General features: G+C 45.7%; 1 protein-coding gene across 1 annotated transcript; it reads right to left on the bottom strand.

Moving 5' to 3' along the window:
* Positions 1 to 44: 44 nt before the first annotated feature.
* Positions 45 to 13,078, bottom strand: inpp5f (inositol polyphosphate-5-phosphatase F). Its single transcript, XM_076019115.1, has 20 exons — positions 12,594 to 13,078; positions 10,673 to 10,753; positions 10,245 to 10,381; positions 9,572 to 9,700; positions 9,238 to 9,405; positions 9,100 to 9,156; positions 8,556 to 8,754; positions 8,187 to 8,366; positions 7,779 to 7,846; positions 7,142 to 7,266; positions 6,932 to 7,009; positions 6,638 to 6,758; positions 6,059 to 6,187; positions 5,598 to 5,715; positions 5,284 to 5,482; positions 5,100 to 5,171; positions 4,948 to 5,021; positions 4,634 to 4,762; positions 4,460 to 4,547; positions 45 to 4,028 (listed from the first exon to the last, which is right to left on the bottom strand). The coding sequence occupies exons 1-20, from the start codon at positions 12,688 to 12,690 to the stop codon at positions 2,888 to 2,890; spliced, it is 3,390 nt and encodes a 1,129-aa protein (XP_075875230.1). The 5' UTR covers positions 12,691 to 13,078; the 3' UTR covers positions 45 to 2,887.
* Between the last annotated feature and the right edge of the window lie 390 nt (positions 13,079 to 13,468).

Raw genomic sequence — 13,468 nt, 5'->3', positions numbered from 1 at the left:
CTATTCATATATACAGTAGTTTAGACAATAAATCTCACGCAACGTTTTATTTTCTCAAGTTTTATTTCAATGGAATATTTTCCTAAACAAAAGTGTTCAGTGCACATTGTTATCAAGTAACACCCAAAGAGATTAAGAATAAATAGGATACTTTAATATACAATAAATCTCAGTACACTGGTGGAGGGGGTGACACTTTGAAGGAAGGAGTGACATGACTGCAGTCGTCAGACAGAAAGACACTGATGCTAGAAAGTGTGCTTTGACAGTATTCCTCCGATGCGTTTAAGACCTCTGGACAATTGAAAAGACGTCACCCACCAAGTATGCGATTAAATATAACTGCCAGCTCTTGCATAAAAAAAACAAAACCAAACAAAACACCATCACCACCAATCCAGCATTTTGGTCTCTTTCAGGAATGTTGAGCCTTTATTTGGCTAAATGCATCCTCTTTATGACAGAATGTGCTTCTGCCTTACTCCAGTGTTTGCAGTCCTGAAGGAAAGTTTCAAAAACACCGTCTTACCCTCCACAAATAAAAGACTTTGCATCGCAGCCTAAAGCTTTGGCAGCACCGTGCGCTGTCAGCAGGTGGAACAACTCGGGAACGCGGCACCCACGACAGCAGCCCGACGGTCTCGCGAGACAGATCGATATTTTTTTTTTACTTGGATATAAATGCAATGACAAACCATCTCTTAACCGCTCGTGAACTCAAAAACATGGAAGGGTTAACACAAAAGCGTGAGCGCGCGACCACTTTATCTTGGCTAATTTCAGCTGGAGGTGAACCGAACGGACGATTATTTTCCATAAATACACACCAGGCGCAACACCCGAGGATAAGGCAGGTGGTCATTTTGTTCTTGAGAACTATGACACAGTCACGTGGTGGATTATCTCTGAGGATAACGACTGTTTAGTTTACCGGTTGACTGAAAAAAAAAACCAACAATATACAATATTGTTCATGGGCAATCTAAAGCGTAGAATTAGAAGTGGAGCTTCAGGGTGAGCGTTTGCTTATGAGAAATTCTCATTACCAATGTTTTTCTATCAAAACGTGTCCTCTGCCTTTTCCTCAGAAAGTTCTCGTGTTCCTTCACGGTGTCTCTAACCTCTCGTCGCCTCTCTTCCTCCACGCGGCCTCTGGAACTCTACCGCGTCTTCCGTAATGACAACTTGCGCAAGGCTGCTCCGGGTCGGAAAATAAAGCTCTCTGGACGGGGTACAATATGGGACCTTTCAGAAGCAGTATCGGCAGGTAGTGTCTCAGAGCACACAAAGTACTCACAATCCGCCGACACACAAAAAGCTGGTGTTTCTATTATGTGGCACCAAGAGTTGGAACAGCCAAGATAAAGTCTGATGACGTACAAAAAAAACAAAACAACAACAACCCTGAACATGGTCACTGATACAGTACGTAAAATGTAATACAACGGAATGGACTTGAGAAGGTAGATTTTGCCATAAATACCTGATATACAGAATCCCACTTCAATTCCCCCGTTAAGGCAAAAATGCTTTCAGGCTGCGGAGTGCATAAAGCATCAGTGTTCTAATGATCAGGCAGGTGCTATTGCATATATACCTACTATATGCTACTCTCCGTCAAACATGCAAAGAAAAGGAAAGTCGATGCACATCGCTGGCCAAGGGACTACAAACAAACCCTTTTAGAATTTGTACAACCTTGAGCAAAGCAAAAGGTTAATTCCATAGACCTATCAAAAACCTCTCCAACCAGAAGCTCTCTGGTTTTTAATTTTTCTTTTGGACTCGACATTTCTTTTTAAAAATATGATTTTTTTTGTTTGTTTGTTTTACGCTGCAGCCCCGCTGAACAAGCTCGCCAACCCAGCCATCGATAGAAAAAAAAAATGCAAAGGGAAGAACGGCTCTACTGACGGGACCCCCATACAGGTACAATACTCACTGTACATATGGACAACCAGGGAACTCTTACAAAGGATCTGGCATGTAGGTTATTTCTGGTAAGCCTATTTATCTACGTCGAACTGCATGAACATCGATTAGCAACACTGGGGCTACAAACTACGGACAGCGAGTCGTCTGGCTAGTGTGCGACCGCTCAACGACTGCTCAACATGGAGGCATCCCTTGGGGATGTTTTACAACACCTGTTAAAAACTGAAGCTTATTACAAGGTCTATAATCACAAACCCCTATAAGGTGACCTGCACACATAGGACGGACTACAGTACATGATAGAGTGGAGGTTGGTCATTTTGAAAACGCACGCTACTTGTCTGCCCTCCTCGCCGGCGTGGCCATGGTTCCCTCTTCCTCTAAACCCCCGGGGCAGGGGGGGAATGACGGGTTCTCATGCGCGGAAATGCTCTACCAAACAAAAGGTCCTGAAGTGTAAAATACCTAAAGTAGTCAACGCTGGGATATCTCTGGGGGGGAAAAAAAAACAAAAACAGAAGCCGACTTTGTTGTTTTGAATTTGAAGACAATGCTTGTTATTGTTTTTCTGATCTCCGCAGGAAGGACGTGCGTCACGCCGATGACCGTCATTAGAGGAATTGTCCTAACAACTCTATCAATCGCGTGCGTGATTATCTGATAGCGCTCTCTTGGACGCCAACGATGTGCACGTACCCGCGGCCACTATCCCTCTGAGCTTCTCCGCAAATTTGTCAATTCTTCTCCTTTCTTTCCTCTTTTTTTTTTAAAGGGGAGGTTGTCAAATGTTACTCCTCGGAGGCACGTCCGGGCCGAGTGCAGACACACCGAGAGCGAGCTTCCGCTAACCGCTACCGCACAGAAAACCAGAACACGACGTGCGACCTTCAAAAAAAAAATAAATAAAACAATAAAAACCCCAGCCCCGCCACGGGGACGACGACGACGACGACTAGATCTGGATGATCCTGGTCTGGCACTGTGTGAACATGGCCTTCAGCTCGCTCTCCTGCGCCTCGCTGACGGCGTCCGGCTCGGGGCTCTTCTGCACCTTGGCCACGGCGAAGCTGATGCCCTGCGTGAGGCCGGCCTGCGTGAGGCTGGCCACCTGCACCATGGAGCTCTTGATCTTGGCGAAGGGCGACACCACGCGGCTGCCGTTGCTGTCGGCCGGTGACGGGCCCAGGCTGCCCTCCAGCAGCGAGCCCAGGCTTCGCTGGGAGCCGCCCGACGCCGCCGAGCTGGGCTTCTGGACGGCGAGGAGCGCGGCCGAGCCCGAGGTAGCGGCGTCCACGTCCAGCTGCGACGGCCGGGGCGGCGGCTGCGGCGGCTCGGGGTTCAGCCGTCCGTCCGACGCCGCCGAGGACTTGTCCTGCGCCCCGGACGAGGGGGCGTTGGCGGCAGGCGGCAGCTCCCCGAACACCTCCACCGGCTTGGTCTGCGCGTCCTGGGCGAACTGGTGGCAGTAGGCGTCGATGGGAGTGTCAAAGTCGATGAGGATGGCCTCCTCGGCCACCGAGGCGGCGCCGGGGGACTTGTCGTCGCCGGCTGGCGGGGGGCTCTCCTGCTTCCCGTCGCAGCCGGTGACCCTGATGACGGACGGGATGTTGAGCTCCACGCTGCCGATGGACTGGGAGCGGCTGCCCAGCCTGGAGTTGGACGCCACGATGCCGCAGCTGGGCAGCACGTAGTCCACGTTCTCCAGGGAGCCGGAGCCGGAGCACGGGTGCTCGGGCTCCGAGTTGTAGGAGTCGGAGTCGTCGGACAGCTCCGAGTGGCCCTCGTCCTTCAGGGCTCCGGCGCCGGGGGCGTCCGACGTCTCCAGGCTGCTGTCCGACTTCCACAGGTTGACCTGCATGGTCGGCTTCAGGAAGTTGACCTTGACGTCGGGCTTCGGGAAGTTGCCCAGCCTGCCGAGGGGCTTGAAGGGGCCGATGTTCACGTTCGTCTTGGTCTGTTTCACCTTCTGGTTGAGGGAGGAGAACTTGTTGAGGAGGAAACTTTTGCCCTGCGCCAGGCCGGAGCTGCTCTGGGCCTGGTCCACTGGTCGGCTCTGGATGCCCATGATTTCCTCGTGAGGTTTGGACTGCCGCCTGAAAAAAACCCAAAACAAAACAGAAAAAATGCATGTCTGAAAATGTAGTTCACATCAAACACTGTGAAAACAGTGTGTGCGCACGCATGTACATTGTATATACATATATACATATAATATATACATGCATATACATATATATGTATACATATATATATATATACATACATATATATACATATATACATACATATACATATATATACACACATATATATACATATATACATACATACACACACATATACACACACATATATATATATATATACATATACACACACATATACACACATATATATACACACACACACACACACATATATATATACTGTGTATATATATACTCACATACACAAACATATATGTATACATATAATTTAATGCAATGGTCATGCAACTCTGTGTGTCTACTAAATCCATACTAACCTCTCTAGTTTCTTTTCTACCACCAGGAGGTCCAGTCCCATGGCTTGTTTCGTAATGCGAAGCATCTCAGCTATGCACTGTAACGTGTCTGCGACATAACATCACACTGTAAGTCCAAACAAATACGTGCGAAGATACAGAGCGAGCTTGTCCTGCCGCGGCTAAAATCCCCACCTTTTCCGTCGTCCTCCGGATTCCGCGTGGCCGCTCGCAGAGTGTGAAAGTATCCACTCGTCTCTTCGTTCTTGTAATGCAGGCGCATGCAGCAGAACTTGGGCTTCCCAAAAAGAGTCGGCTCCGGGCCTGGCGAAGGAAACACAACTTGTGACGTCCGTTTTCAGCAGCGTCCGCTGCGTGTGAATCATTTTTGGGGGGGGACACTGCTAAACGGTTGCAGAGAAGCTGTCGAGCGCACTTTCGGGAAGTGTCGGGTGACTCAGCGAGCGCAGAAATCCTCACTTCTGCTCTCGTCGATTCGAGCGTCTTACCAATCTCGATCTTTTCCAGGCCGTCCAAGTTGAGGCGCTGGTACTGGTTGACTTTATCGGCTTCGTCATCATAGCTGCAGGGAAACACATCTTAGTTCAAAGAAATGTGTAGCAGGCTTACCAGACAAAGGTCGTATGAAGGTCATACTCACTATGCTATGTAATAGGCTTTGTCGGACAGGAGTAGCAGCACATCGTCATCCTTATTGGATGCATCGACGAGGCTGGTGTGGAAGCAAAAGAGTGGGATTAAGACAACAGCACTTAATGGCTGAAATAGATGTGAAAAAGTTAAAAAGGCACAAGATGTATATCTTGAAAGGTCTCACTACAAACCTCATGTCCCAATTGATGAGGGCCCAGCCTCCGTGAAACTTCTCATCGTCCGGCAACAGCAGCTGCATGTAGGTTTGCAGCAGCAGGCTGACCTGCTCCTGGGCTCCCCTCTGACTCTCTTTCTCTTTCTCTTCGTGCTCCTTCTCCTTGCTGAAGATGGAGTACAGATCCTCAGTGACTGGCAGGCCCATCATCAAGTCTGCAAGGACAGGTCGACATTCAGGCAAATCTCTCAGGAGCAGAATTTAGGACAACGTGGGCTGAGTTGCTCGTATGAACTGCCCATGTCTGTCTGTTTGTTATTTCTTCCATACCGATCACTGCCTGTCGGTAGGCATCCCTGAAGCGGTTCAGATAGTAGCGGTTGGCGGAGTTCACGCCATCCTTCATAACACCTGCCAGTTTCCTCTCCCCAGTCCTGGTGAAATCTCCCTGTAACAATTTGAACCATTACACTCTGTGCACTCTTTTCAAGGATTCGTCATCAAAAACTCTGTACGTCAAAGTAATGATGGTAAAAATCACACAATGATAAAATTTCTGCCAATATATAATGTATAACTTCAAACACAACTGTCAAACCTGGCAACTTAATTTAAGATTGAGGGAGAGAAATGCTCTCAGCTTGTTTTGATGCCAGATTTCTTGTTGTTTTATGGATGAAAACACAGTTTTGGTGTGAAGATTTTCAGCAACTGGCTGAGCCAATGTTTCTCACACCTCGCCACTGTTGTATCAGGCAAAAAACGAAAGGACTTGGGTGGTGTTGTGTTACCTTGAGCGCGGCTGTGCCCGCGTACTGTTTGCTGATGGTGTCGCCATTGTTGGCCCACATGATCTGATAAATCCTGTAGCACTTGAGAGGCAAAGGCTGCTCCGGAGGCATCACGCCCAGTTTCTTTAGCTGCGGAAGACAAAGTGTTAATGTTTACTCATCTGAAATCAAACTACAATCAGTGAGCAACGTTTCCTAGGATTCCTTTAGTGACCTTGACATGACCTTGAAACTGCTGTTAATGGGGAAAAAAAAAACACACCGTATTTTCCGGACAATAAGTCGCACTTTGTTTTTGTTCATTTGTCTTTGATTTTTTTTTTTTTTTTTTGCGACTTACAGTCCGGAAAATACAGGAACTGAATTTTTTAGGCATGGTCGCCGAGAAGAATGAGCAGGATTTCTAAGTCAAGTCGAAGCGTATTAGTTGTTCATGAGAGCCAATGAAACAGACATGCATACAGGGTTACTGATTGATTGAGATCTTTAAAAGTATAACTACAGGTTGATTACACATAAGTACACACAAATGTCACCATATTTTTTTTGGCCCGACTCCAGGTAACGGACAGATTGTACCTGTTGCTCCATCACGGCCCGGGCGATGGCAGCCTGGACCACGTTGGTCCTGTCCAGACAGTCCATACAGTTGACTCGGAAGATACCTTCCTGCTGACAGATGACTCCAGCCTGATCCACCCTGACAGAGCAGAAAAAAATGGCATCAAACTAAGAAATATGATATAAACTACTACTATATAACTACAGACATTAAGCGACTGGGGTTTCTTTCAATCAATCAATAAATATATAAAAGTAATATGATGTCATGTCATGTAATGATTTGGAGCATTACAATGAAAGTATACCCACCAGGCCCACTTCATGTCAGTGATAATGTCAGAAATCGCATCTGTCAGTACTTGAACGTTCTCAAACTTCATTCCTCGGCTGAGAAATAGAAAATAAGAAGCATCAGGGATTAATAAATGCAGGGTATGACAGTAGAAGTAGCAGTAGTAGTAGCAGATTATGATGTGTATTTACATGCAGCTACAAACATAAGAAGGCGTTTTTTCTTACCAGTGCTCATGGAAGTCAAAGGAAACATATGTGAGCTTTGGATTGTTGTAAAGCAACACTTGCTTCAAATATGAATCACCGATTATCTTCTCCCGGCCATTCTGATCCACTAAATTAATAATTACCTGTGGGAAATAATTGAAGAGTGTTGTTGCTTAAAACTATTTATCTTAGTATGCTTAATAATCTGAAGCTAAATGTTATAGAAAGGGCAGTTAGGAATATGGCATGCCAAAGATCAGTTTGACATTGTAATCTTTTATTTTAAAAAACAAACAAACAAAAACACACACACACACACACACACACACACACACACACACACACACACACACACACACTAAATCTAGGTCGGAAACTTCACTACAATGAGAGCTAAATAAAGCCTAAACTCTTTTGTTGTATCTCTTTCATTATTAGACTCTAAAATTATCTTTCCAAATTCTTCTTAAGTGCCAGAAAGAAGCTCGACTTCAGAGTCCAGTTTTCATGAACACCTCTGTCAGAACATTCAAACTACAGTAGATGGATTCATCAGAGGAAAACTGAACAATAAATCAGATTCTTACAAGTTGTCACGACTTAAAACTACCCTTCGGATAAACTTAGAGCGTAGAATCTGATAAAGCAAACCTACCAGGGTCTTGTAAAGTTCAAGTTGTTGTTCAAAGTGTGCAGCAACATAAGGCATGGTCTCCTTCTCATCTGAAACAAGAATTAAAAAAAAAAATTCAAAAAAGCAATCACAACAATGATTTAAACTTCAGTCAATCTGTCAAAGTTTACATTAAGCTGTATTAAGAAAAACAATCGCATTACTTTATCTGAGCAAATGACTTCCAAACCTGTTTTTCTCATACCCAGTTTTTAAAAACGTGCTCAGGAACATCAAGGACTTATAAGCAAAGCTCAGATACACTGGTAAAATGTGAGGAACCAAGAAGATTTTGAACAGGTCAAACCAAGACATGAGCACAGTTTTGCTGCCAGGCATCATAGAAAAGGCCTCCGTGATGCTTCTTTCTAGCTGACATTGTTTACTGACCTTTCTCTAAGCGTGGTCGGGGATTGTAGCGATATCCTGCCTGGCTCCAGAAGACAGGCACCGAGCCGCGAGTCTGCACGAAGGACAGCGTGTGGCTGTGCACGTGGATTAACTGCTCTGTCTCCACATAGTTAGCCACATGGCCATCGGCATCCACTCCTCTACGCTTGTACCGCATCCCTAAAAGCAAAGAGAACGCAGCAACGCTGTTCACATTATTCATATCACAGATCAGAGGCCACCTGAAACAAAAAAGGCTCAACCAATCAACACAACCATTTACATAATGGTTTAGATCAGACGGATAATCTCCATGTTTGTTTAGACACGACGGTCGTCTGGATCCACGAAAAGTCGGCACAACTGTACCTGGCCGGTGGCGGCTGCGTCTGGAGATCAGGGCCACGGTGAAGCGAGGGTAGATGTCATCAACGCACGTGACTTCTTGCAGCGGCGTCTCAGGGCTGCTCCTCTCTTCATCGGACGTGTCATTGTAGTTCACCACCAGTTCCTCCACCTGTACGAAGCCCTGGATGATTGGTATTACCCAGAAGTCCACTTCTGGAACCTGGAGGGGGGGGAAGGGTTACGAAAGAAGCAGATGTAGAAGATTAAAACACTCCTTGGCGTAGTGGTTATTGTTGCATGATAATTTAGATTACTTGCCTGTATCCAAGACAAGTAATCTCTCATGACTCAGAGGTCTTACCACTTGCATTAGTCAGTATTTTCATAATCACAAAACTCTCGGTTAAATAAAAACACTGCTGTCTTTGGAGAGTTGAACTGGCTAACTCTCTACGAAGGGCTTTAAAAAAAAAAAAATCACCGTGAAATTCAAAGCTGGGGACAAAGACCAGTGGTTCCATTCTGAAATTAAGGTAAATTATGGGCTGTTACCACCACAAATTACCTTGAGGTCAATGAGGTCTTGAATCATGTGTTTGTTCCAGAAGAAACGGTCGTCCACCTTTAACAAAGGATAACAGTGGCGATGAGTCAGTAAAAATGAAATTTAAACTATGTATGACAGACAAGTTCCTCTCCAAACCTGTTTCCACAGCGGTAGGTCAGATTTCTCCAGGTCTCCTTGACGCTGCACACTGTTTGTCAGGTCATAGGTCATGCTATAGTAGAAAGAGTCCGAGTCCATGAATACTTTGTACAGCTCATCGAGGAGCCGCCTCTCGAGGCGTTCTTTCTCCTTGTTCTCCTTGACCTGGAAGGCAGGGGGACACTGGCGTGAGTGGGAGAACACAATAGAAAAACCGGGCAACGGAAGAGAAAGAGAAACTCGAAAGGAAGCACTGGGAATTAAGTGCCAAAGGAGAGGGAGTGTTGAGCAGTGTGTCAACTTGAGGGTGATCGATTAAGGTGAGACATACCTTTTTCTTGGTGGGCACAGCAACATTGGATTTGATCTGGCTGAGAGTTTTCATCAAGAACTTTGAATCGTCGGGAGACTGGGCCAATTTCTCTGGTTTGTCGATTCCAAAGTGGTGCTTTTTGCAAAGCTGAAAAAGATATAAAACAGATTCCTCTCTTAAATTTAGACATTCTAGAATATATGATTCAAAATAATGCTCATATCAAAGAGAAGTTGACATTATCTCGTTGGATTTCTCCCAACAACAAACACAAACTACCCACTAACGACAACCAAAGACTAGACATGAGCACACAGTTTGAAGTTCTATATTCCCTTGTCTCACAACATCGCACTACATAATTATCACCTAACTGGGGAGGAAGTATGTGAACACTACAAGGGTTTCTAGGGGCCTCAACTAGGTCCACCTCTGAATTTACTCACTTGGAAATATTGAGTCTCACCCTCCGTGAAGTTGCCCTGAAAGACTGAAATCTTATCGATATGCAACTGTTTGTTTGTTTTTTACGTCCAGATACGAGTTATACTCATAAAGAGTGGGTAAAAATTACATTTTAAAATTTTAATTAATCCAATAAACACTCCACCAGGCAATGAGTCATACACTTGCGCATTAAAAGTATTCTTGGAAACATCATGACACCAGCACTACTGTTTTGCATACACACCTCCAGCTCAAGCTCTTGGGGCTCTTCATCAGACAGAGGAATGACAGCTATCTTGGTGATCTTGTAGACTTTGTGGCTGCCTGGTAAATGTCCCACGAGTGCTTTCTGTCGGATTAATACGAGGCCGAGAGGAAGATCTGCCAGCAGGGGGGAGAGGATGGGGACATGCGTCATGGGTTCAGAATTCCTCACATCATGAAAGGTGTGAGAGGCAGCAGCTGCATTACAACCACTAGCTGGAATTTTTCGATTATTATTATTTTTTTGTACAGGAAAATACTGTGCATACAACAATTATCTTGACGATTTGATATGAATCTCAACAATCAAAAATCATCATGTGTGTATGTATGTAATGACAGATGCCTTAAAGTTCTTCCCTTTAAACATCCAACCGAAGAAGAACATATTTGTCAGATAAACTGTACCTTCATGTAGTTGTATCTTGCCAATGAGGCCTTCTACCAACCCCAAACATACTGGATTCCAAGCTAAAAGGAGGTCGGTGGCTGAAAAAAAAAAAACAGAAAACAAACAAACAAACAAACAAACGTGACACATCAGCTCAACAAGGTATGTTTAGGTCAAAGGCCACATCCACAGGAAAAAAGGGTCACAGCAACCATTCTGCTGGTGCATGTTTCAGGTTATCTCTTCAAAGGCATTTGAGCGCGTCTGTCTGTCTGTGTGTGTGTGTATATTATCAGATACACCAAACCTTTCACACCCTGCCCGAGTTCGACCCGCGAGCTGTGTAAACACAAACCAGACAAGTCATCGTGGCTCCCCACACTTCCTGGTCGCACGCTTAGAAACCCGGGAAAACAGAGATTATTTAGAGATAGAAGATTTCTCATTTTCAAAATATCAGCATGTAACAGAACATGGCTGGCCACTAAATACCATTATGCTGTGTAAAATATCTAATTGCCACTACCACTATTTTGAACGGTGAAGCTCAAAGGCTTAAAGCCATGAGTCGCAATAATCTTTCTAATTTTTATTTCAGTATCCAAACTGTTTGACTGAAGAGTTGCGAAAGATTATAGCCATAATAACGTCCAGGCATCTTGTTTAGTTTGTGTAGTCCAGTAGGGTGACTGATGGGGGAAAAACGTCATGGTTAGTTAGCATTGCTGATGGATTAACGTCTAGAAGAGAAAATTGGAAAAATGTCGTGGGTAGGGCCGAGGGTGGAGAACATCAACAGTGGGCTGCCTAAAACAATGAGTCTTCCTGTTCCACAGCAACCATGTTTCACACCAAGTCCTCTGGGGGAAATTCTTGGAGGGGAAAAACAGCGCAACAACTATTAAATAGAATAAATGAATCCAATAACTTTGGCCCGCGTGTAACGTACACACAATATCATGGATCTACAGCATTTGAGGCAGAAAGAAGGAAGGAGTGGAAAACCCAGCGGAAGGGTGGAAAGTCTTTCCTAATTAAATAATGAAACAGTGGTGCAACTAAAAACCTGTTCGGGGTGACTGCGCAGCCATACAACTTACTTCGGCAGACGCGCACACAGGAAACGCACACAAGCCCGCGGGTGTCTCGCATACACGTTGCCTTTTAAGGGCCAGCGCCCGGTTCTCCCGTGCGGCGAATGTGATTCACGCTGCCCTCTGATGCTTCATCTAATGCGAAAGCGTGACCAGTTTTTATTCACAGTTAAGCGGCACGGCTCGCCTGTGCAATGTGAGCGGGCTCGTACGTCAGGAGACGCGTTACAGATTCCAGTCACAATAATAGCTGCAGGCTTGTTCGGACATGCATTTCGTTGCCGTGACTTCGTGTTTTTTTTTTTTTTATTCAATCTAATGGTCAATCACTTTTTAACACTTTAAAAAAAAAAGAGGGGGGGGGGGGGGGGCAGCACGTCAGCGCTGACGTAAAGGAAGAAATGTAGGTTTCTCGCCGTCTTCCCGCGTGCATTTACGTGCGAGGGAAACGTAACCCAAGACGTAAAGGAAGACATTTGGAGTGCTAGAGGGGTGTTGGCATTCCCGAAAGGAGCGAACAGTTACGACCATTCAACGAACGTAAACTCTTTTCGAGGGCTCCATAGAGAATAAGCTACTTCGTTAGTGAGCTCGTGTGATCGCATTTATACACGAACGACAATTTGCCTGACACAATTGACAGAACCGGTGACACTTTTTGTGGCAAGGCAGTACTGCGTGTGACAAAAAAACAAAACAAAACACAGTGTCAACACAACCCCATGTCGATAAATAAACAAGTATCGTTCCAAGCCGACAGCGGAGAGTGCCAAATGTTTATTTTCAGATAAATGGCCGGCGGCGGCGGCGGCGGTCGCTGAGAAAGATGTCATCCGGTACGTACCAGGTCTGACCGTCATGCTCCCGTCTTTTCGGCTGCACCACAGAGCTCGGTCTCCACTCTGGAGAATGTACTCGTCTTTCGCTTGGAACAGCTCCATTTTGTCCGTTTACGTTACACAAACGTAGTCAAGCAGCTGGCTCCGCAGCCAGGCACAGGTAATTGTCAACTCCAACGCCTCGGATGTTGACTGTAGCGAGCCAGCGGGCAACTGGCTAGCCACGGTTAGCTCACCCCTCGCTGGCTGGTGTGCTCTAGTGGCCGGCTAGCTACAGTGCCTAGCTGTCTGGCTAGCAGCAGCAGCAGCAGCGGCTGGATGCGTGTCGTATGTGTTTATTCCACTTCGACACATACTGATGGGCAAATTCCGTTTCGGTGGCGGCGCAAATTAGTTCCAGCGGTCCTCACTAGGGAGACTGGCGGGCACAAACACATGAGGGACAGGGAGAGGGGAGTCCCCGGCCAGCCGCTCAGGACGTCAGTTTCCTGCTCCAAACAATGACACGTGACCTGCGCAAACATCATCATCATCATCACCGCCGGTGTACAGGTGCTGCTTTACAAAACATCACATCAGTTGCAAAATAGTTGCAGCATTTAGTAAATATAGACTATGTTAATCTACCCCGTCATCAAACAAATTGAAGAAATTTGATCAGTTGAATCACTTGTTAATGAGCGATGCCGACACGGTGGTGCAGTGGTTATCACTGTTGCCACTCAACAAGGAGGTTGCGGGTTCAATCCTGGCCTGAGGCTGCGTGGGTTCACTCCAGCTTTTTCCCACAGCCCCAAGACATACGTGTTAAATGAATTTGGAACTCAAATTTGCCTATGGGATTTAGAATGATATTTGTTTTTTATCTTTCTATGTGGCC

Source organism: Nelusetta ayraudi, unplaced genomic scaffold, assembly GCF_046127955.1.
Source record: "Nelusetta ayraudi isolate G7.1 ecotype Tasmania unplaced genomic scaffold, CSIRO-AGI_Nayr_v1 ptg000008l, whole genome shotgun sequence".
Taxonomy (NCBI): domain Eukaryota; kingdom Metazoa; phylum Chordata; class Actinopteri; order Tetraodontiformes; family Monacanthidae; genus Nelusetta; species Nelusetta ayraudi.
The sequence above is the reverse complement of the archived record's forward strand: the minus strand, read 5'-3'. Positions and strand labels throughout refer to the sequence as shown.

Excerpts from the sequence above, each read along its gene's own strand:
- inpp5f (XM_076019115.1), bottom strand. The coding sequence starts at position 12,690 with ATGGAGCTGTTCCAAGCGAAAGACGAGTACATTCTCCAGAGTGGAGAC. Across the intron at positions 5,716-6,058 it reads CGGGCACAGCCGCGCTCAAG|GGAGATTTCACCAGGACTGG; the intron begins GTAACACAACAC and ends AAATTGTTACAG. Across the intron at positions 4,029-4,459 it reads GTAGAAAAGAAACTAGAGAG|GCGGCAGTCCAAACCTCACG; the intron begins GTTAGTATGGAT and ends GGTTTTTTTCAG.